The sequence below is a fragment of the Nematolebias whitei genome, chromosome 19, assembly GCF_014905685.2.
Source record: "Nematolebias whitei isolate Nwh7 chromosome 19, NemWhi1, whole genome shotgun sequence".
NCBI classification, from domain to species: Eukaryota; Metazoa; Chordata; class Actinopteri; order Cyprinodontiformes; family Rivulidae; genus Nematolebias; species Nematolebias whitei.
The window spans coordinates 34,793,662-34,821,294 of record NC_056516.1 but is presented as its reverse complement, the minus strand read 5'-3'; the positions used below and the strand labels follow the sequence as shown (position 1 = coordinate 34,821,294).

General features: G+C 40.6%; 1 protein-coding gene across 1 annotated transcript; it reads left to right on the top strand.

Annotated features, from left to right (window-relative positions):
* The first annotated feature begins 786 nt into the window (after positions 1 to 786).
* On the top strand, positions 787 to 25,378 carry LOC119426021 (zinc fingers and homeoboxes protein 2). The gene is made up of 3 exons (XM_037693582.1): positions 787 to 4,044; positions 8,114 to 8,297; positions 25,323 to 25,378. The coding sequence occupies exons 1-2, from the start codon at positions 1,070 to 1,072 to the stop codon at positions 8,292 to 8,294; spliced, it is 3,156 nt and encodes a 1,051-aa protein (XP_037549510.1). The 5' UTR covers positions 787 to 1,069; the 3' UTR covers positions 8,295 to 8,297; positions 25,323 to 25,378.
* Positions 25,379 to 27,633: the final 2,255 nt, after the last annotated feature.

Below are 27,633 nucleotides of genomic sequence, written 5' to 3'. Positions count from 1 at the left end.
TTGGGTTGTTAGTTTGCTCACTGGATAGTTGGTTGGTTTGCTTGCTCTCTCACTGATTGGTTGGTTCGCTCACTCACTGCTTTGTTGGTTGGGTGGTTTGCTCGCTCACTGGGTGGTTGGTTGGTTCACTCACTTGCTCACTGGTTTGAAGGCAATGATTGAAACAAATTGGTTTAGGCCCTTAACGGGATTGTTCAATGCAGAACGTTCCATTTAAAAAAAAAAAAAAAAACACTGCTTTGTGTTTTTGTTTTACAGCTAAATTCTTGTGTTTGCCTTTCTGTTTTGTGGAACACCATCCATGTAACTTTGCTGCACAGGAATAAATTAAAACATGCTATCTTTTCTGATTCACTTGAGTTTAACCAGCTGCTTTGTTCATTGTCAGTAAATGTCAATGATTCAGTATGTTCTACTTTTACTTTTAATAAGTAAAAGAAATATAAGAAGTTATTTATGAAAATGTGTACCGGTGTATAGATAATCAGAAGAAGAGTCAACACCATTAGTTTCCCTACCCCTTTTAGGGTTGTGGCATCTGTTGTTGGTTATAAAAAGCCCGCATTTCCCATTCTTTTTTTTTTTGTACATTTTTTCTGTGTTTCTTTATTTTGTGATGAGAAATTCACACCAAAACAATATCAACACTTTGTTAAAAAGTTTTTTCTAGTTTTATCCTTTGACTGAGACAATAATCCTGAACATAAATATTATTAACATGCCATTTCTCTCATTTTTCTGTCTGCAGCTTGAGTCCCACTGCTGTCTGTGATGCCCTCTCATGACGCCCAGGTCAGGAGCTGACACTGCCAGTGAGCGGGAGACGCCACTGCACAACCGGTCCTGGGCCTGCACCATCAGCCGGTTCTTACCCTCCCTTTTGCATCCTGGAAACTACTCTTTCACTCTCCTGCCAGTATCCACAACCAGCAGCTACGATTTGTCCCTGTAAGGTTTGCCTAAAAACCGACACGCTGACGCCCTTGATCACCAGCAAAATCAGCCAAAAACCACAATCTAGTCAACACGATCAGCAGCATCATAATCGCCACCAGCAGCAACAGTAAGCATGTCCAGTCGCAGAAAGTCCTCCACTCCATGCATGTTTCGGGTCATCAGTGACCTGCCTGATGATCAAGATAACTCGGAGGATGTGATGGACATTGAAAAACTGCCCTGTAACATTACGACTCAAAAAAAAGACTCTGAATTACCTGAGTCCACAGAAAAAAAGCAAGACCCACAACAGGATAATGTAGAAAATACAGACCAGCAGACAATGTTAAAACCGGCAAAAACACAGCATATTGAGCCATTAGTACAAAAGGAGCTTTCTGATCAACCTCATGTCATTGAAAATGTTGAATCCAGAGGATTGAGCAACAAGAAAGTAACAGAATCCGAACAAGTATCACAGAAAAAACAACAAAGAGGCTATGAGTGCAAATATTGCCCCTTTTTGTCACAGAATCTGAATGACTTTAAGGAACACGTGGACTCCAGCCACCCTAACGTCATTCTAAATCCATTGTACATCTGTGCTGTGTGTAATTTCAACACCAAGAAGTTTGACTCACTCACAGAGCACAATGAGAGCCGGCATCCAGGTGAGACGAACTTTAAGTTCAAAAGGATAAAAAGTAACAATCAGACTATCTTGGAACAGACAATCGAAGGCAAAGACAATTCAGTTGAATGCGAAATGACAAATGAACAAGGTGAAGGCCACAGCATCTCCGTGTTTCCACCTTACATATCAACCACGGTGAAAAGCCCAGGTATTATACCGTCGCTCTATAGAGGGACAGAACTTACAAACCAGCTGGATAGCTTGATCCCTAAGGATCAAATCACAGCTGTGAACATCAATGGAACAGTCATCATCCCTGAACCCACCATCATCCAAGGGCTCTCCCATGTCTCCCCAATGCTCCAGCGCCCACCCAACTTTAACTCTGTACCAAAAATAGCTGTTCCTTTGAACACTACCAAATATAACCCTTCCTTAGATGACAACTTGACACTGATTGCCTCCTTTAATAAGTTTCCTTACCCAACACATGCTGAGCTGTCATGGCTTACAGCTGCCTCCAAACACCCAGAGGAACAAATCAAAGTATGGTTCACCACCCAACGACTGAAGCAAGGCATCACCTGGTCTCCAGAAGAGGTGGAGGAGGCCAGGAAGAAAATGTTCAATGGTTCTATTCCTCCTTCCCATCACACATTTACCAGTTCCATATCTCTGTCCTCTTCCAAAGCCTCCAAGCAGCCAGTTGTCCACACAACAATTGAGCATCCAGGTCAAGTCCGGACAACTGCATCTAATGTCTTAAGTATTGTCACTACAACAAATTCTATTTCAGGAGTCTCAACTGGTACCGCCCACACCCTGAAAAGATCCCTGCCAGCACACCTAGCATCAGCGTTTGGTCCAGAATCAAAGCGACCCATTATGGCAGTCGCTCCCCATTCTGGCGACCCTAAAGACAAAGTCCTAATGGCTCCTCCACCACCACCTCCCCCACAGAAAGACCGTATGCCAATGGCACCACCTTCAATTCCCATGGAGATCAAACGACCCGTAGCAGCTTCTCTGGTAAATGCAGAAGCAAAGAGGCCATCTCTTGCTGTGCCTTTAATGCCACCACCATCATTATCATTATCGCAAACTTTGTCATCCAAAGGGAAAATTCTCTCTGCAATAGGAAACTCTAAGACAAAGCCATTGATCTCAATGCCCTCCATGGTGTTTCCAGAGTCCTTAACAAGGCCAATGATAGCTCCACCACCTATATGTGCCCCTCCATTTAAAAACTCTTTATTTTTCCCTCGTACTTCGACCATCAGTTCCAAAGAAAAGCATACTAATACCCACACATTGCCAGCTCCTGATTTAAATCAACCAAATTCTCCTCCACCCAATAACACTCACATTAAGCGGCCAACCATTATACAGTCTGTTCGCACTCCATCTAAAGCCCCTTCCCAAATTCAGGGATTCCCTCTGAACGGCAAAACACTAAAGGAACAGCAAGGTTTGGAGCTGAAAAACAGTTACCCTAGAGGGGATAAGGTCATCAGCCCTTTGGCAGAAGCTAATGGGACATCACGTATAGACAGTAAGTGGTCCCAGGATCAGGTGTTCCCTGCTCACAACAATGGAATTATACATTTAGATGGTGAAGAGACACCAACAGCCCGAAAACAAGATTTTCAGCAAAAATCCTCGGTCTTGACTCAATTTCCTTTGCTAGAGAGGATGAAAGGAAAAACAGCAAAACAACTGAAGATCTTAGAGGAGAATTTTTTGCGGAACAGTTTTCCTACGCATAGCGACGTGAACAATCTAGCGGCCACTACTGGCCTGTCTCATCATGAAATCGACAGCTGGTTTGTGGAGCGACGTGCACTACGTGACAACTTGGAACAAGCCCTTCTCAACTCCATGGGCACCAAAAAGACAGGAATTTGTGATTTTGCTGGCATGACTGAGAAACAATTACATCAGCAGCATCAAACCCTCCACTTGAATGGCATTCACAAAACAAGCACTAATGTGGGCAATCTCAAAAGCTCTCCTCCACCTCTGCATGCCCTCTCCCTTAATGTTCCCAGCACTAATGCAACGCCTAACCCTAACCCAAATTCTTTCTCAGTGCCTCCAGACAGCCGATCACTGGCACTCCTCAAGGACGATTTTGCTCAAACGCGGTGGCCTTCCCCTGAGGAGTTCAGCCAGCTGGACGGTCGGACAGGACTTGCTCGATCCGAATTCGCCCGCTGGTTCACAAACACTCGGCTGCAGAGCTGTGGCATGGAACTGAAAGAACTTTTTTACAACAATGGGATGAATGGAGGGCAGGGGCAGCTGGTGTATTCCCCTGAGAGCACTCCACCCAACCTCATCCAGCGTTGTCAGGACGGAGCCGTTACAAACAAGAGTAAGGTGCTGGAGGTTGAGCTGGACTGGCTGATGGACCAGCGTTCAAACAGCCTCAACAGTCAACAACACACTGAGCTCCAAAACCGGTTTGCTGGCAGGTACTTAAGTCAAGAATTTTCATATGAAATTTGTTTGTGTGTATGAATTGACTTATTGTGAATTTTAATGATTTAATACCAAGTAAACCTAAAATACAAGTTATACCAAGTTCAAAGTAGGTATTCAACTTATTGTCCAGTGCATATCTTAACAGTCTGAGAATCCTTGCAAGTAGCAGTTTTATAGTTTTTAAAATGGTGCCAACAAAAGTCGTATTAGAAAAAGTAGACAGGCCCAATTCACAAATGACCCTAGGTATTCATGAAAGTCTTTTCTGCAAGGCTGGACTTTGAAGCTGGAAATGAAGCAAAGTAAAGGGGGGCTGGGAGAGATCTACAAGTTAGGCCTGTCGCGATAAACAATAAATCAATTAATTGCATGATAAATTAAAATTATCAACCTCATTTTCATTTATCGGCGTTATTGTTTCTTCGTGTCTCTTTCTTTTTTTACTGAAGACACAGCTCAACTCCGGTGCTCTTCACTGACCCCTCCCTTTCTCTTTAAAATCTGTTTTAACCGTCCAAAATCGCCTTTTTGATCGTTAAAAGCAGCTAAGTTGAGAAGCTAAGCTACGAGCGAAGCTACCAGGCCGACCTTGGGGGAAAAAACCTCCGTCTTGTCAAAGCTCCAAAGGGCCTCCCTCCCATTTTTCTTAAAGAGACACGCTGCTCGCTCCCTCACTATCCATCCTTTGGTTCAAACTGCCATCTGGTGGCCGAAAAAAGGTGCTGCATTCAAAACAAATTAAGATAAGATTGAAAAACATTTCTTCTTAAATTTGACAATAATTACTAATTATTGTCAAATTTCAAACAATATTATCATTTATCGCAATCATTTCTCAGACAATTAGCTGTAATTGCCCAGCAAAATTTGTTATCGTGACAAGCCTACTACACGTTTTCTGTTTAAACGTTGTTGTATGGATGCATGCACTTTAGGTTTGGGAAATATGTTCTACAGTTGGCTGGGAAATAACAAATTAGACTAATTATTTTTTATGGGTTGTCGTAATTGTTATACTTGAACTCTCTTACGTGGTCAATTGATTGTGTTTCCATTTGCTAAAGTAAATTTGATTAATGGGAGTTGAGTCCATTTTAATTCCAGTGTCTGAATTGCTAAAATTTAGTGTTCTAGTTATCTTTTTTTTTTCTAACCTCGAGCACTTTTTCTGGTGACCTGTTCATCTGAATTGACTGTACCTCACCTTTACAGATTTATGTTGTTGTTTTCTAGTTGCCACATTAACATCATTTTCAAGGCATTAACCTACAAATATACAGAATATGATTTAGCCTTCTTTCCCATCAAGCAGCTTGGGACGTGTTTGGCCAGATATCACAGCCATTAGTTTGAAAACCAATATCTGCACAATAATTTGGAAAGCGTTTATTCTTCCCATGAGTGAGCTCTGGATTCGGGCTCAGTCTCTGAGCCCCCCCAAAATGAACCTGCACTGATAGCACAATAAAATCCTTCTTACTGCTGATTCTATAAACTCTTCAGCAGAACAAACTCCTTGATGTTCATCAAAAAGGCCAATACTGCTAAAGATAACTTTTTTTAGTTTTTTTTATAACATTCTTATTATTATTTCTTAATGTTAGAGATGTTTGTTCAGTTTTTGTTTTTTTTTTACACAAAAAAGCTTCACCAGTTTAGTTTATCTGTAAGTGGAATTATTGAAATGATCCTAATGATTCGTTTTTCCTCATTCATTAAAATACGTTCTAATTATGACACACTCACCTTGTTTGATTGTGAGAAATCACCTCATTGCCTTAAATTTTTCAGGAAATTAACATTTCGCTTTGATTCAGAAGAAATTTAACACCACCAAAATAGTTCCCATTGTTTTGCCGTGTTTGCTGAGGCTTTGCGAGGGTGAAAAGACAAGTCTACATAAAAGACCCTAAACTGAGCAAGACTGACAAGATAATGTCAGCACTCGTTTTGTAAAGATGTAATGTTCCAAGCCACTTTACTTTTTTGTCATTTCTGATTTTAACAGATATAAAATGTAACAAAACCAAAAAAGGGAATTGATTTGAGCATCTAACAGTCTCGCCTAAAATGGAAAAACTTGTATTTTTGTTGCTTTATTTTTGCATCAAAAGGTCTGACAAGCTGCTAGTAAAAATTATTCAAATTAAATCAAGATGAGTAAAATCATGAAAAGAAGCACATTTTCAGACGGGGTAACAGTTGTGAAGTGCACTGGCTCCTACTTCTTTTTCACTGCATGTGATTTTTTTTTTTTTTTACTTTAACACAACATATATTTAAAGTTAATGCTCATTAATTCAGGTAAAAAAAATTCAACGAAGTTAAGTCGGGTCATCTGGACGATTTCTTTTAGTTGAAACGTTTCGTCTTTCATCCAACAGACTTCATCAGTCCAAGGAGCTGCAACAAATTCAGTTCCTTAAGTATCACCATGACCACCTCAGACGAGTTGGCGAGGGAGAGGGCGGACTCCAGAAACCATCTTATGACCATCAAACTGGTTGGCCCATGATGTGAGTGTGCTACTTATTAGAGTTGCACTCGGGTCCAAAAACTCCGGACCGGCCCAAGCCCGTAGCCATCATTTCCAAACCCCACCCGAGCCGACGAATTAACAGTAATTAAAGGTCCGAACCCGAAAAAACCCCAGACATTTTTAATTAAGCTTTGACTGCTTATACTGTACCACCGACTATTATTAACGGTTGGCGGACACGCGCGACTGAGTAAAGTGGGCAGAAGATCGGAGCTGAGGAGCCATCAAAGCGCATTAAATGCTTCCCCTGCTTCTGCCAGCATCCTGCTCTGACATGTCGGATATTTTGTGATCTCACCTGTTTGGGTCGTCGGCCGCGCGCATCCGTTGAGTGCAGTGGCTGAATGAACGTCCATTTGAGCTGATGGATCGCTGGCAGTAGTCCATCTGAAGCTTAACTGAACTTTTTACCTCTTTCAAGGCCGATCACCGCGCGGTCAAATTGCCGCATTTGGCTGGTGATAGTATGGCAAGCCATGATGACATATAATTGGATTGTCGCGCTTCCGCTGACGCAATCAAAAGCCCGACACCAACCCGTCCCGCACATTATTATGGCCCCGTCCGGTCTGAATCTGGCTCGGGCAGGGCCGGGTTCGGGTTAGAAATGACAGCTCTACTACTTATGGGACTGAGGTTTTTGTGGCTCCTCAGACTGATGAAGTCCTTTGGATGAAAGACGAAACGTTTCAACATAAAGAAACCGTCCAGAGGACCTGACTTAACTTTGTTGGACAACATATATTATTGAAAAACAAACATTTGCGAACAGAAAGGTTATAAACGTTTTATGTAATGCAGCTTCCTGACATTCTGACTTGCACGTCCAATCATTTTATGATTCACTCTCTTCAGAAGTACTGCACAAGTACTTCACACTTGGGATATGTGGGGCCTGCAGGTCACAAATATATCTGACTTTCTACTGCTATGTGTGGCGCAGGTGACCCGCACACAACACGAGGTGCAACACCTCCAGTTTATATAAAAACCTTTAAATTAGTAGCCCCGCACATCGAGCGAGTCAGACATACAACCTGTACTTAACAAGTACTTTGTTGTATTTCTCAAATGTCCTGTTGATCACCGCGACCCTGCGACCCGTTTGTGAGTCATGAGTCCCGTTGACCCAGCTATAAAACCTCCAGTGGGTTGGGATCTTACTTTAAAACATCCCTTCTCTGATTGGATGAAGTTTAGATGTTTTTACTTCTATTATTAAAGTTTAACAAATAGGTCAAAGTGTCTTTTTTTAATGTGTTTATTTTCTCGAGCATCATTATATTAAGAGGAAGAAGAGAAGGTGCACAGTAAACAGTGAACCAATTTTAAAACACTTACACGGGGCAGCCCTGGTGGAACATTAAGATAAAAAGAGTCATGTGAGGCTCATGAGTGATGTCCAGCAGGGAGGATCGTGCAGCTGTATATAGGTCAATAAGTGAACTTAACGACCCCCCTGCGCTGCGTATCTGATGTCTGTTGTTACCGTAACTGTGGTGTTGAAACTGGTTCGACAGACTGAGGCAGCAGAGTGTGGCGGACATGAAGAACGGGACGCAGAACGGCGGAGTCCTGGGAGGGGCGCGGGAAGTGTTCGGGAGCTGGCTGGAGGATGGACCTTTGAGGAGAGGACGGGAGCTGCTCCTGGACAGAGAGAGGAAGATGGCGGAGGACGCATCTGGGCGGCTTACAGGATAAACGGTGAGAGTTTGATCAGCTCAGCTGTCAGGTGTAAAGTCCATTAAAGATGCTCTTCATGGCTTCGAATTCACCAAACTTCGAGGTCATCAGTGAAATTATGATGTTGATCCTGAGTTTACTGAGCAAAAAAGAACCTCCAACTGTATTAAACTAACTTTTACAAGTATTTTTATTTTGTTGGCCAATAATAACAATAATTGCAAACGTTTAATTAACTTAAAATTATTAGTTAACAACTTCCTGTCAAGAAAAGTAATTTGAATGTATTGTTTTCAGGAGTATTCGTTCTTTTACCGTTAGAGAAAACTGATTGATTTAGTTTCAAAGCTGTGGGATTTGTCTCAGACTTTTTGATTAGAAACGAAAACGTGTCCAAGAAACAATATTTTCTTATCAGATTTGAATTGTCAGCGTCTTACCTGCAACAGACTGAGGTAAATAAACTGTCAGCTTTGAGATGCAGGCAAAATCCTGACAAATACCGTATTTTCCACCGCACACGTCGCTCCGCCCTAAAACCGCTGACAACACGGAAATGTCGGCCGGTGTGCAAAAAATCGATTGGCTGCCAACTGGTAGTCGAGGGGGCGTGCACGAGAGGATTTTAACAAGAATTTTACAAGACTAACACATAAAAACAATTGTTTGCTTGCTCGCAATTGTAGCAAAGGTGTGTCTCTGTTGAACTTTTCATTAATAAATGCACTTTGAGGGTTAAATCAGCTGCATTTTCAAAAGCCGATACGCGGAAACATGGACGCGCAGAGGGCGACATGCTGTGTATTTCTTCGAAATTTAACAAGATAACCACCTAAAAACAATTATTTGTTTGCTCGACTTTATAGTTAAGTTGTGTCTCAGTTGAACTTTTACTTAATAAATGCACTTCAATGGTCAAATTAGCTGCATTTCGCCGGGGCGGTGCATAGAAATTAAGCTGATTTGACGGTTGCTCCAGGCAGATGACAGGCATTCTATGGCAGGCTGATCGTGTCATTAATAGCCACTTTTACCTACTACATGATACAACGGCATGCCATACTCCATACTACTTGAGTGCCATCTAGCAGCTGAAAATGGTAGTGTTCAATATTTTCAGTCAGAATGAATGAAAACGGTCATATCTCAGTCAAAAATTGGTTTATAAATATGGAGGAAAAATATAAATACATCTCTCCTGTGAATTAAAGGGCGAAAAATATGGTAAGCCATGCTATCACCACCAGAAATGTTGATGTTTTTTATGTTGTCTCGGTCCAACAGCTACACAGAAAACAGGTCGTGTTGCAACATGCATGTCCTTTGGGTAAATATTTATACCACACTGTACAATTTGAGCTGTGAAACAAAGAAAATTCACTAATTTATAGGCCCGTTTATTAGCACCAGTTACATATCCAGTCTCAAATAGGTTTTGCACTCGTGACATCACTTGATCAGTCCACAACCTCACTGATATGTTGGTCTTTGGTCAAGACAAATTATTTCCTGTGGCAGCGTCGTGCACGGTGCGTCAGGCAGAAACAGATTTCATAACACTTTGCAAACCTAGTCGACTTTAAAAAAAGGTGTTGGGTAAGTGCAAACCCTTTACCATATGTTGCACACACGGTATGCTACTTGGAAGTCACAGTTAGCCCAACGCAGAAGCAGCTTTTTCTATTTTCGACCGAATTAGGTGCAAAGTTTTACAAATTTAAATTTATGCCGCGTCGACGGAGACGTAAATCTAGTCATTACAACTGTAGACTTGTGAAAAGTGTTGCCAGCTCTCGTTTCTCAAGGTGTCTGGGGCAATGCAGATAAAAAGCCTGACCAGTGTGCAAGAAACACAGATTATATTAAGTGTTTATACTTATTATAAAAAGACACCTTAAAATTTACAGATTTTAAGGTGTTTCAAGGAGATCGCAGCAAATGTGTTTAAAAAAAAAAAAAGTATGAAAGCTTGTTTAAACTCTTCATAGACTCTTTGATTCTCTCCGAGTTCAGCAGAAACAACTTTCACACGATCACGTTTTTCACATTGTCATTTTAAAGGGACAGTCCAGCTATTATTAGTTACAAGTAATGAGTAACATCAGTCATAAAGCACGGAGTACGAAAGACGAGGCTAAAGTCAAACCTAATGACGAGCCAGGTTTTTATTGTTCTTCAGGCTTATAAAACAACACCAGTGTGAACGAATGCTACTTTAGCTAATACCTTCTACATTTTTGCATGACTTATTTACTTACTTTCTTACTTGTTTATTGCATTTATGAGTCAATGCAGCAAAATAAACTTATTTAAAAGGTAGAAGATAATTGTAATACTTGGTTTATTTACCAGAGGATCAGTGCCTCCAAATCTGAGGCCATGGTCTTGAGCCGGTAAAGGGTAGAGTGCTTTGTCTGGGTCGTGGTGGAGGTCCTGCCCCAAGTGGAGGAGTTCAAGTGTCTCAGGGTCTTGTTCACGGATGAGGGACAAATGGAACGAGGGATCGATAAGTGGATAGGAGCGGCGTCAGCAGTGAAGCGGGCGCTGTACTGGTCTGTCGTGGTGAAGAGAGAGCGGGGTCAAAAGGCGAAGCTACGATCTACGTTCCTACCCTCAGCTATGATCATGAGCTTTGGGTCGTGACCGAAAGAACGAGATCACGGATACAAGCGGCCGAAGTGAGTTTTCTCCGCAGGGTGTCTGGACTCTCCCTTAGAGATATGGTGAGAAGCTCGGTCATCCGGGAGGGACTCGGAGTAGAGCCGCTGCTTCTCCACGTCGAGAGGAGCCAGTTGAGGTGGCTCAGGCCTCTGGTTAGGATGCCTCCTGGACGCCTCCCTGGTGAGGTGTTCCAGACACGTCCCACCAGGAGGAGACCCAGAGGAAGACCCAGGACACGCTGGAGGGACTGTTTCTTTGCTGGCCTGGGAACTCCTTGGGATTCTCCCGGAGGAGCTGGTCCAAGTGGCCGGGGAGAGGGAAGTCTGGGCCTTTGTACTTAACGACCCGACCCCGGATAAGCAGAAGAAAATGGATGGATGGGTTTATTTACATACCCATGCTGTACCCCGCGATAGACGAGGGACGACAATATACTTTTTAAAATCTGTGTTTTTCCACTAAGCGTTGATTTAACTCGTGGCCCTCGTTGGTCCACAGCATCCTCCCTCCACCTTGCCGTCCGTTTGCATTGAAGCCAACACCTCAACCGGGGCTACAAACAAATGCACCCAGGCCAGTCTTTGTTTATGTAGCTGTATGAGTTTAGGCTAAACACTCGGTTCAAATTTAAAGGGGGGAAAAATACTCAGAGGCCTAAAATAGCAGCAGACCCCCTGGTGTGGTAAAGTTTGATAGATGAAAGGCTCCGCCTAGGGCAAAGAGTGATGACAGAGTCTGCTGCTTGTTCCCCCCCTCCCCCTCCCCATCTGTTCTGACAGGAGATTGAACATCTTAATGTGTCTGCGTGGTTTGTGCGTCTCCAAACAGAATCTGTTCAAATAATCCCTTCAAGACAAACATCTATTTTAAAAAAAACTTCTTACACTGTCACTTTTGAAAGACCGTCTTTACTTTAGGATGGCTTCAAAATCTGAACTTGACAGCTAAAATCAATAATCAATATGCAGCATTTTGAATAACCACTGGTGATTTGCTGTCAGAGGTGTTTGAAACGGATTCCTGCACCTTTTTCCTTCAACGTTGCAGCTCAAAAATACTTTATTTGTCCCACAGGGGACGTCGGCAGGTAAGTTGGCTTCGAGTCACAACAAATAGATCATTCATGCTGTCAGAATAAATGCTAATGTGTTTTGCTCTTAGAGGTGTAAATTTTTAAACTAAAGTAGAATATATATATATAAATGTCCAGTAAATAGATGTCAAAAAGTTCAAATACCTCTATTACATTTATTTACAACAAGCAAACATTTTAGCAAACCAAAGATCTTGTGTTTTGTTGGCCTTCCTGTTAATTTGGTGTTTGGCGGTGAAAAACATTTTTTTTTTTCTTTTGAAAAATATAAAACACTGAATGCCTCATTTGGAATCATCTTTTGGAAAGCTTTTAACCCCGCTCCCCCCAAAACAAAGGCTGGAACTCTGCTCATCAAAACTCACGCTTCAACACTTCAGTCTGTATTAATAAAAGTGGATTCCAGTTCTTTAAAATTAAAGAAAGGAGAAGGAAAAAAAAAAAGAAACAAATTATTATCAAGGAAACTAAATTTGTGAGGAAAATATTAACCGAAACACGACGATTTTAATTTGAACGTTTTTATTTTAGAAGCCTCCTTGAAGAAATGCATATCCACGCCACGTTCCTCCACGCCTTTCTTGGGTTTCTGAGGTCATTTGATTGTGGCGGCCATCAATAGTGACATATATTAATAGTTTTAACTTCAAACACTATAACATAACCCATGCAGCAGACGTTTGCTGCATGGGTTTCTCTTGATACAGCTGGGATGTCGTTTCAGGGACACGGCTCAAACTTATTGTGCTTCATCTTCTGACTCTCAGCATCTTCTATCGAGTGGAACAAGTTCGACGTGTTCCCACCGCTAGTTGGAACGACTCTGTCACGTTTTGCAGCACATTGAAACCTGCAGTTTATCGGATCTTAGAAAGCCGAACCACTTCCACACCGCCGGATTAGTCTTTCCTCTCTTATCAGTGATGTCATCGGCTTTCTCTTCGCTCGTGAAAGCTTGTTCAGTCACATTCTGACGGTCATGGGAACTCATTTTGAAGCGAAAACTTAACGCGCGTTGGAGATTAGCCTAGCCTGCTACCGCTAACGCCTTCTGGACTCGAGCTCTGCGTAACATCTACGTCACCACGCACTTACGTAGTTGGCTCGCACCTTTTTCTGTTCGGGTTGAAACTGAAGCGGCTGCTTCAACCCGAACAGGAAAAAACGGCGTCGGTGAAATGCTGTAATCCTACCGAAATATCGAAAATGTGCTTTAAACTCATATCATCGTTATTGAATAAAAATATATTGCGATATGTATCGATATCGAATTATTGTCCAGCTCTAGGGTAAATAAGACATTTTAAATTTATCTGGCAACCCTGATGCCGGGCTCGGCTGCATTCATCGCACATGCAGCGTCTGCATCACAGTTACATCCAACTTGATGAAAACACTAACGCTCTATGGAACTGGATTTTATTAGTTTTGCTCCTACGTGCTGAAAAATAGTGAGCAGCACAAAAACACTCTGCTCTCTCACGTTTATTATAACTGTTGTTAGCGCAGAAAAACTTTGGACTGCAGCCGCCTGTAGTGCGCATGTACGACATTACGCTTGAGGAGCATTTCATACCTCCTTCAGTTTCAGAGAGGATGAGGGCTGTTGTGTAAATGAACGGCCGAACCGCAGCCGAAAGGCCTCAGACTGGCTGCATATGTCAATCAAGTGACACATTCCGTAGTGGAGTAGATCACGATGGACGTATTGGGCACCCCTGCCTTAGAGTCGTGTTTGGCATGTGTATTTTGGTTCCATGGTCCACCGACATGATGTTAGTACACATAAAGCGTGAGGTCGGTCAAGTTGACGCTGATTTTTCTTCATTCTTTTAAATAGTTGGCATCAGTCCCATCTGAGCATATTAATCTGAATAAAGAGGCGCGTTGGTGGGCAGCACAGTGTTATTACACTTCATGCTACACCTTTTTGTCAATGTGTTTCCCATAACAAGGATGCTTTTCACAGCAGGGGTGCTTTTTTCAGTACAACACCAGCAGACGTTTTTGTTTTTTTTCTCCAAAGCTTTATTTATTTAATTAGACGATTGGGAATTTTTACTGTTAAGAATAAAATCACGTTATTCTTGGAAACCCAGGTAAAATTATTTACTGGTCTGCTTCAAGCCCTAAGGCCAAAATAAGACAAATTGGCTTCAGAAGCTGGCCATCAGCTCACCTAATGTGGAAAGATTTGCATCGGCGTTGGCCATTAAATAACTTTAACTTGTCAACCTTTACATAAAGTGGTTTGATGTAAACATTACTTTAAGGAATAATAATTATGAGCATCGGTTTTAGCTGAAATGAGGCTCACTTTCAGCATTTTAGTAGGCGTTTAGCAATTTTTTGTGACAAACTTACTACTGTAGTTATCACACAAGACAGTGACAGTGTTTTTGTCCGTTTGTGTCTGAGTGTGTTGTTGTTTCGTTGTTAGTAAAATATCTCGTGAACTACTGGATGTATTTTATTGAAACTCTCAATAAGTAATGATTGGATGAATAATCACCCTAATTCAAAAACGCCAACACAAAATCGGCCATAACTCTGTAACTTTTATTAATAAACTAAAACTGTATATGGTAGTGGCTGAGAGTCATGTTTAGCACATACTTTAAGCACTAACGGTGCACCATACACCTGCATGAGATTACGCATTACACTAGTCCCTCCTTTATCACGGGGGATCTGTACCCTGAAGACCCACGATAAGTAAAAAAACGCGAAGTAGGAATAGTACTACAAGTTGTAAGTAGTAGTTTAATTTATTTTAAATCCTTCCCATATTCTTTCAATATTTTAAACAATGTGTCTAAGCTCTAAACGCCATAACAGAGCACAGAATGTCATGATTTCAGCTCCCTGCCTCCGCTGCTCTTTGCCACCTGCAAGCACTCTTGGCCACGCCCACTTCTCCGCTCTGCACGAGAACAGCTGATCAGCTGCAGCAGGAAGTTTATCCTGCAGTATGGGCTGCACAAATGAGCAGCAGGCGCTAAATAATTTATTTAAAATAAAAATCCCATGCCGATCGTGCGGCTCATCCATCAATCAGCCAGTCGTGTGTCATGTCTAATCTTATTTTGAAAAACCGCCATAGAGCAAGTCTGCGATGAGCGAAGTAGCGAAGGACTACTGTACGTCGTTTGCAAGGTTTGACGAAACCTTCTGATATTAATAGTTCAAAACCGTTCAATGAACGACGGTGGGTGATGAGCACTCCTTCCCAAGAACATTAAAAATCTAGATGTTTAGTACCTTGTCATACGTATTCCTTCCATCTTCACTATTTCCATGCGGTTAAAACAACATTGCAGACAACAAGCTCCATCCGTCTAACTTGAGGTGGAGATTTTCTGTCGTAATGTTGTCACATTTTGGAGCCAAGAAAACCCAAACATGGCTTTGACGTCACGAGGGTGACCCTCCTGACAAACCGCCCCCGGAGCCTCAGAAGGTGTTTTTAGTTGTTGCTCGCTCGTTACTCGCTGCAACACAACGGCGCAGATTTATTTACTGGTGCTCCTTCTGTCTGCTGCAGTCACAAAAACTCCTTCACTCCCCACCTCTCTGCTCCAACCCACACATCACACACAGGCGAAGGGTTATTTACACAAGAGGGTTTCTTTTTTTTTTTTTACTTTATTTTATTTCAGAGATTATAAGACTTAACTTTTATTATCCGACGTATTTAAGCCTCAATCAAACTGTCACGCTTCCCAAGTAATTTCAGCAGTTGCAGTAAAGTGAAACTTTGTGTTGGAGTGGATTTATCAGAAGAGCCGGGGGAGGTGTTGTTGGTGGCTGTGATTTAGTTTGTGAGCAGGATGATGAATTAACACGAGCTGCAATCTAAACAGTTTGTGAGTGCAGCCGCTCGGTTCAGGTGCCAGTTATCATCGGAGGCTGCTCTCTGAATGGGTCTGACTGATTACTGACGGCGGCAGGTGACGGCTGGAATCCACTCAACGCTGCAGATTAAAAATGATCTTCAACCACAAAGTCAGCGTTGAACTATATGAATTATTTGGTGGGGTTCTTTTATTCCCCCCCCCCCACACACACACACACACACACACACACACACACACAGTTTGCATAGGTCTACTTTAACAAACCCTGTTTCAATTCAGTTTATTTATATAGCACCAAGTCATAACTAAAGTCGTCTCAGAGCACTGAACAGAAACATTCACATGCATTAAAAAAAAACTATTGGTAAAAGTTCTCCATCTAAGGAAGCCAGTAGATTTCGTTGAATCCACTTCATCAGTCTCCCATCCTGAGCAAGCACATGGGCAACAGTGGAAAGGAAAAACTCCCTTTTAACAGGAAGAAACCTCCAGCAGAACCAGGCTCAGGACGAGCGACCATCTGCTTCGACCGACTGGGTTTGAGAGGAACAGGGAGGACGAACAATCAAACACAGAATGACAGGTCCAGGTCTTTCTATAGGAAGAAGAAAAAAACCCATTAAGAATAGAAATAATTATAAATACAAACAGGTAGATTAGAGCAAGTAAAGACAACAGAGTGAAGACATGTGGTCAGTTTGACCTCCGGTAGTCTAAGCCTATAGCAGCATAACTAAGGAATAGCTCTGGAAACCCAAGCCAACCCTAACTATAGGATTTATCAAAAAGGAAAATCTTAAAACTGGACAATGTGTCAGCCTCATGGACAGAAACTGGAAGTTGGTTCCACAAGAGAGATCTTCCTCCCATTCTGCTTTTGAAAACTCTAGGAACCACAAGTAAACCTGCAGTCTGAGAGTGAAGTGCTCTGTTAGTAAAGTAAGGAATAGGGGTTGAACGACTACATAATTTTTAAACTCGACATTAACATAATCAAACTCGAGTAGAACTCGAGTACTTGATGACATCATAGGATCTAAAGATACAAAAATAAATAAAACCGCAAAAAAGGTCATTAATTACAAAAAGGAACCAACAAAACATTGGGAGCGTATATTTTGCTCCTACCCTTTATCATACTGCAAATAAGTCACAGGAAAAACTTAACTATTAGTTTTTATTATTAAGCTGCAAAAGTGAAAGAAACGTGCGGCACGTCAAAAACGAAACTAACAGTGGGCGGTCGACCACCCCGCACCACCGCCAGCTGTGGTGCGCATTAGATTTAGTTTTAGAGATTAATATGTTTATAGTTTTTTTAATAGATTTAAAGATGAATATGTTTTACTTTTTGTTTGTGAATTAAGGTCAGAGGAAGCTGGTTCTGGTTCGGTCGATTGAACCCGGTGTTACACCATATTCTGTGACCTGCAACAGTGCATGCAACACTGCCCCCTACGGTCACAATATACGGTGGTCACAGAATATGGTGTAACACCGGTTCGTAACGAGCTCCAAACAGACAAGAAGTTTATTCATTTTCTGTTTCCTTACGGAAGTTGAACCAGAAGATTCATCTTTAGTGAAATGTTTCCAGACTATTGATGCATTTCTACCTGTTTGCCAAGACTGGGCCTGCTCTGCTCCATCCGTCTGCTTGGAGGAATCCATTTTGTAACCCGCGCCCGGTGCGGATCACGTGACGCAATGACATAACGTAATGACGTCACCACGAATACTCGACGTGAAATTAAAGAACTCGATAAATGTCCTAAGAATCTATGTGTAGATTACTCGAGTAGTCTGTTAAAGCCCTAGTAAGGAACTATAAAATCTGTAATATAAGATGGAGCTAGGTTGTTGAGGGCTTTGTAGGTTAGAAGTAAGATTTTAAATTCAGTTCTGAACTTGACTGGGAGCCATTTTTTGACGTGTGTCCTTCTGCACAGAACAGTTACTACTTGATGAAACATGAGCACATGAAGGTCTTGCACTTTCCTCACAATCTGTTAAATTGATTCAGTTCCAGCCATTAGTTGTGGTGTCCATCATAATTTAGATTAACTCCAAAATGTATTCAGTTATAGACATACGTCTAATGATTCTGAAAGTTTCCAAAAAATTGTTTGGTTGCTCATGAGATATTTTGCTAACAGACTGAGTTGACTTGAAATGGTTATTTTTAACAAAGATCCTGCTCAACATAGAATATGTGTTGGGAATCGGTCTCAGCTACTACCACACCAAATATTGAGTCAGTGTCTGTAAAACTGAGTTGTAGTTGTTTTTATGTTGTGTTTGGACTAAGGTCGGTAACATGTCGTGGCTACCTTGAGTTAGGTCAACTCCAAAAGTTTGTCTCTTGTTGATGTTCATCCCATGATTACTCCCTGTGAGATTCATTCAGATTTGCCCCGTGGTTAATGAGATATTTTGTTAACAGACAGAGACGCGAGCAAAATCATTATTGTCCAACATTCGCCTTTTTATCACCTGATGATATAAAGAGGAGTTGTGGAAACACTTAGACCAACAAACTAAATGTTTTTCTTTTGTCGTGTCCCACGTTTACCTACAGAATGATTAGATTTCTTCTTCCGTTGCCTGATATTTGCATTTTCACTTTTAGAATCTACAGTAACTAAATATTTTGGTCAATTCATTGCTGTTTGTCGATCGTTTTGTCATTTTAATGATTTCTGCATGAACTATTTGTGTTTTTAAGTTTGTTTTATCTTTTTGGGGGCTGCACCACATGCCCCCTCCTCTCTGCAGCATCCTCCTCCCTCCCCACATCATTTTGACCAACCTGAGGAATCTGGACTCACTGAACTATCGATGCAGATGTGTTTTTCCATCCAAGAGCCTGTCTCTGTTTCTTTGGGGCTTTTTTTAATTTTATTGTATTTATTTATTTTGTCCCCTGATTATTCTTGTCCAGACTTCTTCCGTGTATTTTTTAAGGCTGCTTAGCAACAGAACAACTTGTAGACACGCCGCTGACACGCTGCCGCCACATGAACTTATTGTTGCAAATGCACATACAAATGTATGTGTTCACATTTTCCTCTTTTTAACTACATTGTGATCTTTACCAACCTCTGATGAATAAAAATAAAAAATAGCATCCTCGTTTGTTACTTAACGATCCTCTCTTTAAGGATTCCTCTTATTTCTGCTCATTTGTTCTCAACAGGGGAGGCAAATGCCTGTAAATGTGGCCGAAGACAGTAGAACGACAAGCCAAACATTTTTTGCCGAAGTGACTTAACTATGGTTAGAATCTAAAAACATATATTTAGGGTCAATATTTCAAAAGAGGCATAAACATACCTTCACAACAAAGCAAAATAGTCTAAATCCTCTGAAGGAATACAGTCTCTGTTTGACATGTGCGAAACTGTCAAAACTAACCCTAAAAATAAATAAATGAAATTAAGACATTAAAAACTAATTAAAAATAGATGAGTGATGTTGCTGTTTTATTATCGCCTTTCACAACCCACATAGAATATTTCTGAGCAGCCCCTACCCGATCATCCTGCCAGCCTCAAGTAGCAGAAAGAAAAGCGAGAGCAACGCAGCCGTTTCTTCGCTTGTTTAAAACCACCTGAGGTTTCGGTCATTTTGAGTTTGAAACCTGAGCCGCATGTCTGTGCTCCTGAAATGTCCTCATGTCCCATCAGTTTCATCGTAGATTTTAAATGGACTAAACTGCAAAGTAACGATTTGCAACTGCAGCGACTCACCCCTGCATGTTTTATATTCCTATTAATCAGATAAACATCTTTAAACAAATTAATCAAAACTGAGCAACTCAACCAACTGCAATGATTTCTAAAGCCCCCAAAGCCCAGGCCCCCTTTACTAAAGAGATCTGTAATTTAAAAAAATATATATATATTGAAATAACAAATAAAAAAAATCTTTAAATTACTGGTAGAACCTGACTGATATATCGGTAGGGCCGTTAATTTAAGCCGATATAGATGTTTGAGGGCCTATCGGTATCTGTGATAATTGTCCCATTATGTGTTGATATAAACACTTCTAATTTTCATCCCTAAAATACTGGGAAGGAGCTGTAATTGTACAATGTATCCAGCAGAGGGCGCATGAAGACTACTTTCAAGTCATTGCTGTTCACTTAAGTTTCACTTTCACATTCAGCACAGACGAAGCAAGGAGCAATACTGTGTAGCATATTTTGCTGAACAGAGCATGGTAAGTTTATTTTTAAGTGATCTATAAAACAAATCAACAATAATTAATAATAAATAATAATAAATTATCTTCAATCCTCCAACCTGCTTGTCATTAGCGACACGCCTCTGAAGTTAGCAAGCTAGCCTAGCTAAGCCGTTGCCTTGTAAAACTTTATCCAGAACAATAAATCTGTAGCAGTAAATATATATCAGTGTTAGTAATGTTATCTTTGTCGTTCTCAATGAAATGCATTGTTAGTCTGAAATTTTTACTTCCCTGCAAAGAAAAAAATTAATAAACGCTGCTGTAGTCAATGCTAATTAGGCCTTCAACATAAGTGACGTTTAAACAATGAACAGGGAAGGGTGTTTCTTTGTTTAATTTATATTTTTGTAACACACTTGATAACTTTATGGTGAAAAGTGGAGGACAGGAAATGTGAACACAAGTTAGGAAGACTTTTTTTTAATGACCGGTGCACCCCTTGTAAACCTAGTGTGGGACTACGTATAGTGTGGATCTGATTAGCTTAGCTTCATGGTTGCTAACAGCTGCGCTAAATAAACAAGCCCCGCTCCAAACACTGTTTACTTCGATTCTTGGGGGTGGACGAAGCTGAAAAATTTTCAGGCATTATATTGATTATCGGCGGTCGCCTTCTCCGCCCATTATCGCATCGGTGGTAGCCAAAATTTCCATATCGGTCAGGCTCTAATTTAAATATACATTCTTAATTGTTTTAGTTCTGATGTTTTTGTTTATTAGGTGAAGGGCAAAATAAATTGTTAAAAGTGGCTAAAAAATCTTATTGGCAACTATTATAATAAATACCTGAAATATTTACACAAAATCTGCAAAGGCATTTCAAAATAACTGGCCGAACACATTTTAGAGAGTTAGGTTTGTAAAAGCAGAAACCTAAAATATTAATTTATGCTTAGTTTAGACGCTAGACTTTAATGATTTTCTCCTTTGTTTTGTTGCGGTCTCGTCACTGAAAACATCGGGGGTCAGAGGTCACCGCAGCAAAATGTTGTCGAGAAAAATGATGAAGAATAATTATAATAGAAAGAAAGTCTTCACAATTTATGGAGCAGATTCCTGCAGTGAAAATGAATGTTGTACGATATCCCCGGCTTATCTGTGCATGTGCGCGCGCGCGCGCGCGCGCGCGCGCGCGTGTGTGTGCGCAAGCCATTGTCCTGTCTCACTAATCATAGCCGCTCGAGGCTTCTTCATTTAATCAGTGGAGTTCGGCGCCGTGTCCCATAATAACCTATCAACAGCTGCAGCTTATAGATGGAGACTTAATTGCCAAAAATATTGCAGCGCTTCTTTGTTTATTATCATTTGGATGTAAAACACAGATGCATTAGTTACTAAAAAAGAATTACCTGTTTTAAAGGATCCACAATTTTAAATTAAAACGTTCGTAATATATTGTTTTGTTCCTGTCAGTTGTAGTAGAAAAGCATGTGCACGCCGTGATAGGTATAAAGCAGATTTCAAATTTTGGAAGGCTTAAACTTAACACTCCTGGCGTTATTCAGATCTGTTATTTTCTAACTGTAATGTCAGAGGAGCGCATTCAAACTGAAAATAAGTAATCAGTGTAGAAAGCTAGAAAGTGCTGCAAAAAAATCCTTTCAAAGCATCCGCAGACTTCAAAATTGGAATGTGATGCGTTTTATTAAAAGAGGCTGTTGAAAATATTTAATATGTTTCTGCTGTTCTGTGTTGTAAAGCACAATGAGCGCCATGTCGTCCAAATCAGTGCACTTTTTTTTATTAGTAAGTGTCTGAGCTGCAGCTGGAAGAGGAATCTGACCGCTCCATTGAACGTTCCTCTAAATTTGATTGACACTTGATGTATCCAGCTCATAGCAGGAGTAAATAAATCACGGTACAGAATTATTGCTCATTATTTGTCTTTAATTTGTCGTATTGATCTCTGTTTTTTCCCAACATTATGAAATTATGGAACAACCTCGAATCATAATGCATCTTTGTTTTTATATGTTGCTTTCTTATATTTATTATTTAACATAAGGAGACTGGTTATTGAATAAATTGTTCCCTTTTGATATGGGACACCAAAATGCCATGTTTTTTATGTATATGTACGCAGTGTGAGTATACTCGTATGTAGTGTGTAACGTTATCTGACTTGCAGGAAACTGACAAATATCTTTGTTTCTGGTTGTTAATAGAAGTTGACATTAAAATCCAAATGCATAGAAGTACACATAACTGGTTGGAGTGACGATGAAATGTTTTAACAGAGAAATCCAACACTGATTTAGGCATTTCTTAAGCTTGTCAACCAACAATAACACTAATTGTACATACTTTAGATTAGAATTGACAACTGTAGTGACAACTTTTGTTCTTTTTATTTATTTGCTAGCACAGTTCATACGACTTTGGTTTGAAAAACATCCTGATTTAAAGTCCAGAGTGGGGGGAGTCCAAGTCAAGTTAAATCAAAAGGTGAAATGTGTTTCTCCCTTACACTGAAGAAAAATGGGTGTTTCTCTGTTCACATTTTCGTTCAGCACCTCCAGATCTGAGGTCGTGGTCCTCGGTTGAAAAAAGGGTGAGTTGCTGTCTTCAGGTCGAGGGTGAGGTTCTGCCTCAAGTGGAGGAGTTCAAGTATCTCTGGGTTTTGTTCATGAGTGACTGAAGAATGGAGTGTGAGATTGACAGACGGATTGGTGCAGTATTGTGGACTCTGTGCTGGTCCGTTGTGGTGAAGAGGGAGCTGAGCTGTAAGACAAAGCTCTCCGTTTTCCTGTCAGTCTACGTTCCTACTCTCACCTATGGTCACAAACTCTGGGTAGTGACCGAAAGATTGAGATCATGGATACAGGCGGTTGAAGTGAGTTTCCTCCGCAGGGTAGCTGGACTCTCCCTTAGAGATAGGGTGAGAAATTGAGGTGGTTCGGGCAAGGATGTTTCTTGGGCGTCTCCCTCAGGAGATGCTTAGGGCATGTCCCACTGGGAGGAGACCCTGGGGAAGACCCAGGACACACTGGAGAGACTACCGGTATGTCTCTCAGTTGGCCTGTGAACGCCTTGGGGTCCTTCCAGAAGAGCTGGAAGAGGTGGATGTTGAAAGAGATGTCTGTGCCTCCCTGCTCAAGCTGCTGCCCCCACGACCCAACTTTGGAACAAGCGGAGGCTGGATGGATGGATGGATGGATTTCGTTCTTCAAATTCATCAAAATCAAAGACAGCAGTTTGATTAAAATAATCAAAGTAACATGATGGAGAAAATCTCTCTCACTAACATTGTTGACCCAAAAGAACCACACTCAACGGCAGGCGAAGTATTTTAACCGATATTATCCTTGCAAGGTCAGATTTCAGGAGAGGTTACATACATATACATGTACATGAACATGCATAGATGTATACGCATGAGAACTGGTCGCAGAAAAAAGCCACGAGCCGCGTTTTCTGCTCACGTTTACTCTCCTGTCAGCTCAGAGTTCACAGAGTTCAGGAGGGGTTCTTGCAGCCTCCTTACAGCGCTCTCCGTCTACACAAACATATGGTTCATGGGCAGAGGTAAGATAGTGTCTCCGGAGACGCTTTCTGCTCATTTGGGGCTTCTTGCTCTCAGGACAGAGGGGAAGAACGCTCTCAGCCATAGTAATAAAAACATTCATAACCTCTGACCAAAAATTCCCTGACATAATATTAGTTTTGTAATATTTTATGCAGTTTATAGATAAAATTCACATTAAAATTCTGAATATGGAATATTATTTTGATTTCCTATCACATGTTAAGTTGGTTTCAGCTCAAAACTCTGTTTTTTTTTACTTTATAAAGCTAAAATTACCATATTTTCCGCCCAACACTTTGCTCCACCCTATAAGTTGCATCAGTCCATATTTGTCTAATAAAGTGGAAAAGTCCATAAATATGTTGCTTCGCCGCCGTAGACATTGCATCTATTATGTGTCACCTCTGACGCGTCGCAATTGTTACGGCGTCACCGCTGACAACCTGGAAACGTGGGCCGGTGTTGTGCCAAAAATCGCTTGGCTGCCAAATGGCGGCCGCGGGAGTGTGCACAGGAAGACTTTAACAAGAATTTAACAAGATTAACATTTAAAAACAATTATTTGCTCAATAATGCGTGTCTCAATCTAACGTTTGCTTAGACGGTCAAATCAGCTGCATTTCAAAGCCCGATACGCGGAAGTAAATGCGTGCACGCGACGAGTCGCTGTGCAAATTTAACAAGATAAACACCTAAAAACAATTATTTGTTTGTTCGACATTAAAGTAAATGTGTGTCTCGGTCTAACATTTGCTTAATAAATGCACTGTAATGGTCAAATTAGCTGCATTTCGCCGGGGCGGTGCAGCTGATTTGACGGTTCCAAGCAGCAAGCAGAATGAAGGTGGGGATCTATGGCAAGCTGATTGTATCATTAAAAGCTGGTGACGATTCTCAGTCATCCTGGACATGGTAAATTAAAAAAATTCAAGAAAAAGCAATAATGTATAAAGTACGATAAATAAAGTCCAGTTGTTTTTGTCTTGAACATTTTTGAATTTGCCATTATTGCCACGTTTACCTATTACATGATACAGCGGTATGCCATACATCCACTACTACTCTGCTGCCATCAAGTGGCTGAAAGTGGTACTTTTCAATTGTTTTTTTCTGTCAGAATGAATAAAAATGGTCAAATCTCATCCAAAAAATGGTTTATAAATATGGGAAAAAATCCAAAAATATGTCGCTTCAGCGTAAAAGTTTCAGGGCATGTAAATTATGCAAAAAACTGCGACTTACAGGCTGAAAAATATGGTAATCCTTTCAGATAAAAGATGGAAAAAAGATATTCTACCTTAAAGGAAAGGTTTAAAAAAAATAAAATAATTTATATTGGACAATGGAAATCACTGTGTATTAATTTGAATGTGTATTGATTAGTTTTTATAATCACTCTGTGAGTTTTGTTTAAATCGCACAAACACAGCTTTAAACACTTCTTTAAACGTGAAATGCATTTTTCCACATTGTGTTCTGCTCCAAGCTCAATGTTTGCTTTTTGAATTCCTCTCCATTCAAGTTAAATTTAGTTAAGTTTGTGTTTGCAATAGAAATCATCTGAGTTCATGTCAAACTGACATTTTGCCTTTCGCTAAAATAAAAATTAAGTTCTCAAAGCCTTATTTTTTTTTTTTCCTCCTCTCTGTTCACTTCAGGTGCGAATAGGATTTCACCGCCACCAATGCTGCTGGAAACATAAAGGAGGAAAGAATCTGAAGAACGGAGCAACAAAAAAAGTTGTTTTCTTTTATTAACAGATATCGTACTGTATTTTTTTTTTTTTTTTGTCCAAAACTGATTTTTATCTCTTGATTGTCGCATCCGAGGTCACGCACAACATCCTTCTCTGTCCTTTTTCGATGCAATCTCGTCCGTGTTCTTAACCCGAAGCAACCCCCTGCGACAAAAACACGAGCTGGAGCGAGACGGGCCTTCTGGATCGGGAGGGTTTTGTTTGGGGACGGGAGCAAGCGTGCACCCGCTTTAAAATCTGGGGAGTGCAGAAGGAATTCAGGGTCACAATCTGTGAAGATAATTGAAAAATGTTCATCCCGCACAGTAGATCTCATATTTGTAATTTAACTTTGTTCAAGGATGAGAGTTTTTAAAAAAAAACAAGTGTTATAAAAACAAAACGGGAGGTCTGATTTTGTAAGCCTTTTTAAAAAAAAAAAGTCATTTGATTTGAATCAACCTGCTGAACTTTTTATTTTTAATTAATCTTTTCAAGTTTTCAACTTTTTGCAAGTTCTGCATTTTGTTTTTCTAGAAGAAACTTTTTTTGGTCTCTGTAAATAAGTGAGGCTGTGCTTCAAGTCCTCAACAATTTCTTTATGACTTTCTAAACATATACTGTATTTTTTTTTTATTTTTTTTTTTGGACTATAAGACACATTAAGCAAAACAAAACAGATAAGTCAAACTTTATTCAACTCATTCACAATAATCATATAAAATCAGTTTGAGGTCAGTAAACACAACCAGAGTTAATACATAAGGCGCACTGTCAATTTTTAAGATTAAAGGATTTTAAGTGTGCCTTATAGTCCGAACAATACGGTTCTTGGTGCATAAATGTAACGTCCTCTATTAGTTGTGCGTTTAGTTTCATAAAGTGCGTCCGTTGTTCCGAGCACCCTGCAGCCCGTTGACGAGGTCACAGCTGGATTTTTTTTATTTGAATTATTACGATCCACTTCCATTCTCTATATTATGCGCTACGATGGAGCTTTAGGGCCACGCTAAGAAAAAAATAATAATTAAAAGCCATAAAATTACGAGAATAAAGTCGTAGTGTTACGAGAATAAAGTCAAATAGTCTTAAAATTACGAGAATAAAGTCGTAGTATTACAAGAATAAAGTCGAATAGTCTTGAAATTACGAGAATAGTTGTTCAAGACTTCTTTTTTTATAGCTCTCATTTATTTATTTTTTTCCACGAGTCGGATCCACAACGCGACCTGTCAATCAATCCAGGAGGCGTGTCAGCAGTTGACCAATCCGAAGCTAAATGCTCCTTACCTGCAGAGCTGCTGCAGCCCATCAGAGCGCACCACCTGACTAAGCCGGTTCAAATCCTGATGCTGATGATAATCTGATGCTGATGTGCTCACAGATTAACTATCTCCTTATTTGTAAAACCAGTACCAAAGTATAACTTAAAATGCTCAACATTCTTCATTTTACCACAGTTAAAATGCGATAAACCTGCTTTATCGTGTCGGAGTTCGGACAGTATTACGACTCATTCTGGTTCGGATTTGTCATTTGCTGACGCCTACTGGATTGATTGACAGGTCTCATCGTGGATCCGACTCGTGGAAAAAAAGAGCTGCAAAAAAAAAAAAGTCGTACAACTTTATTCTCATAATATTAAGACTTTGTTCGACTTTATTCTCATAATACTACGACTTTATTCTCATAATACTACGACTTTATTCTCATCATTTTAGTTTTATTTGTTCTTAGCGTGGCCCTGAAGCTCCGTCGTAATGCCCTTTTACTTCATGCACCCAAAAAGAAAACGACTTGCGAGCTGAAAAATGCTAACAAATGTTAGCGGTTCTCATCGCTCCTTTGCCTATGCAAACGCGTGAACTCAAATCTGCTCACTGAGTGGGATTCTTGAGCTCCACTTTAAGGATCAAATGTGCATTTGAAAAGTTCAGACGACTTCCCTTTAGTTGCTTTGCACTAATAACCTTAGCTTTAAAAAAAAAAAAAAAAAAGATTTGTCCTTCCCCTTTAATTAGAAGATTTGTATCTTAACTCTCTCCGACGAAAGAAGTGGTCTTATCGTCCCGTCTTTTGTTTGTTTACATTCTGAACACCACCGGTACTGAATTCACTTCATTATCTGCATTTTACTTTCAACCCCTTCAAAGCCTCTTAAATCCCCCCCCCCCCCCCCCTTCCCCGTGAAGTCCGTCTGAAGGAAGCAGGGATTAGTAGGTTGTGAACTCGGC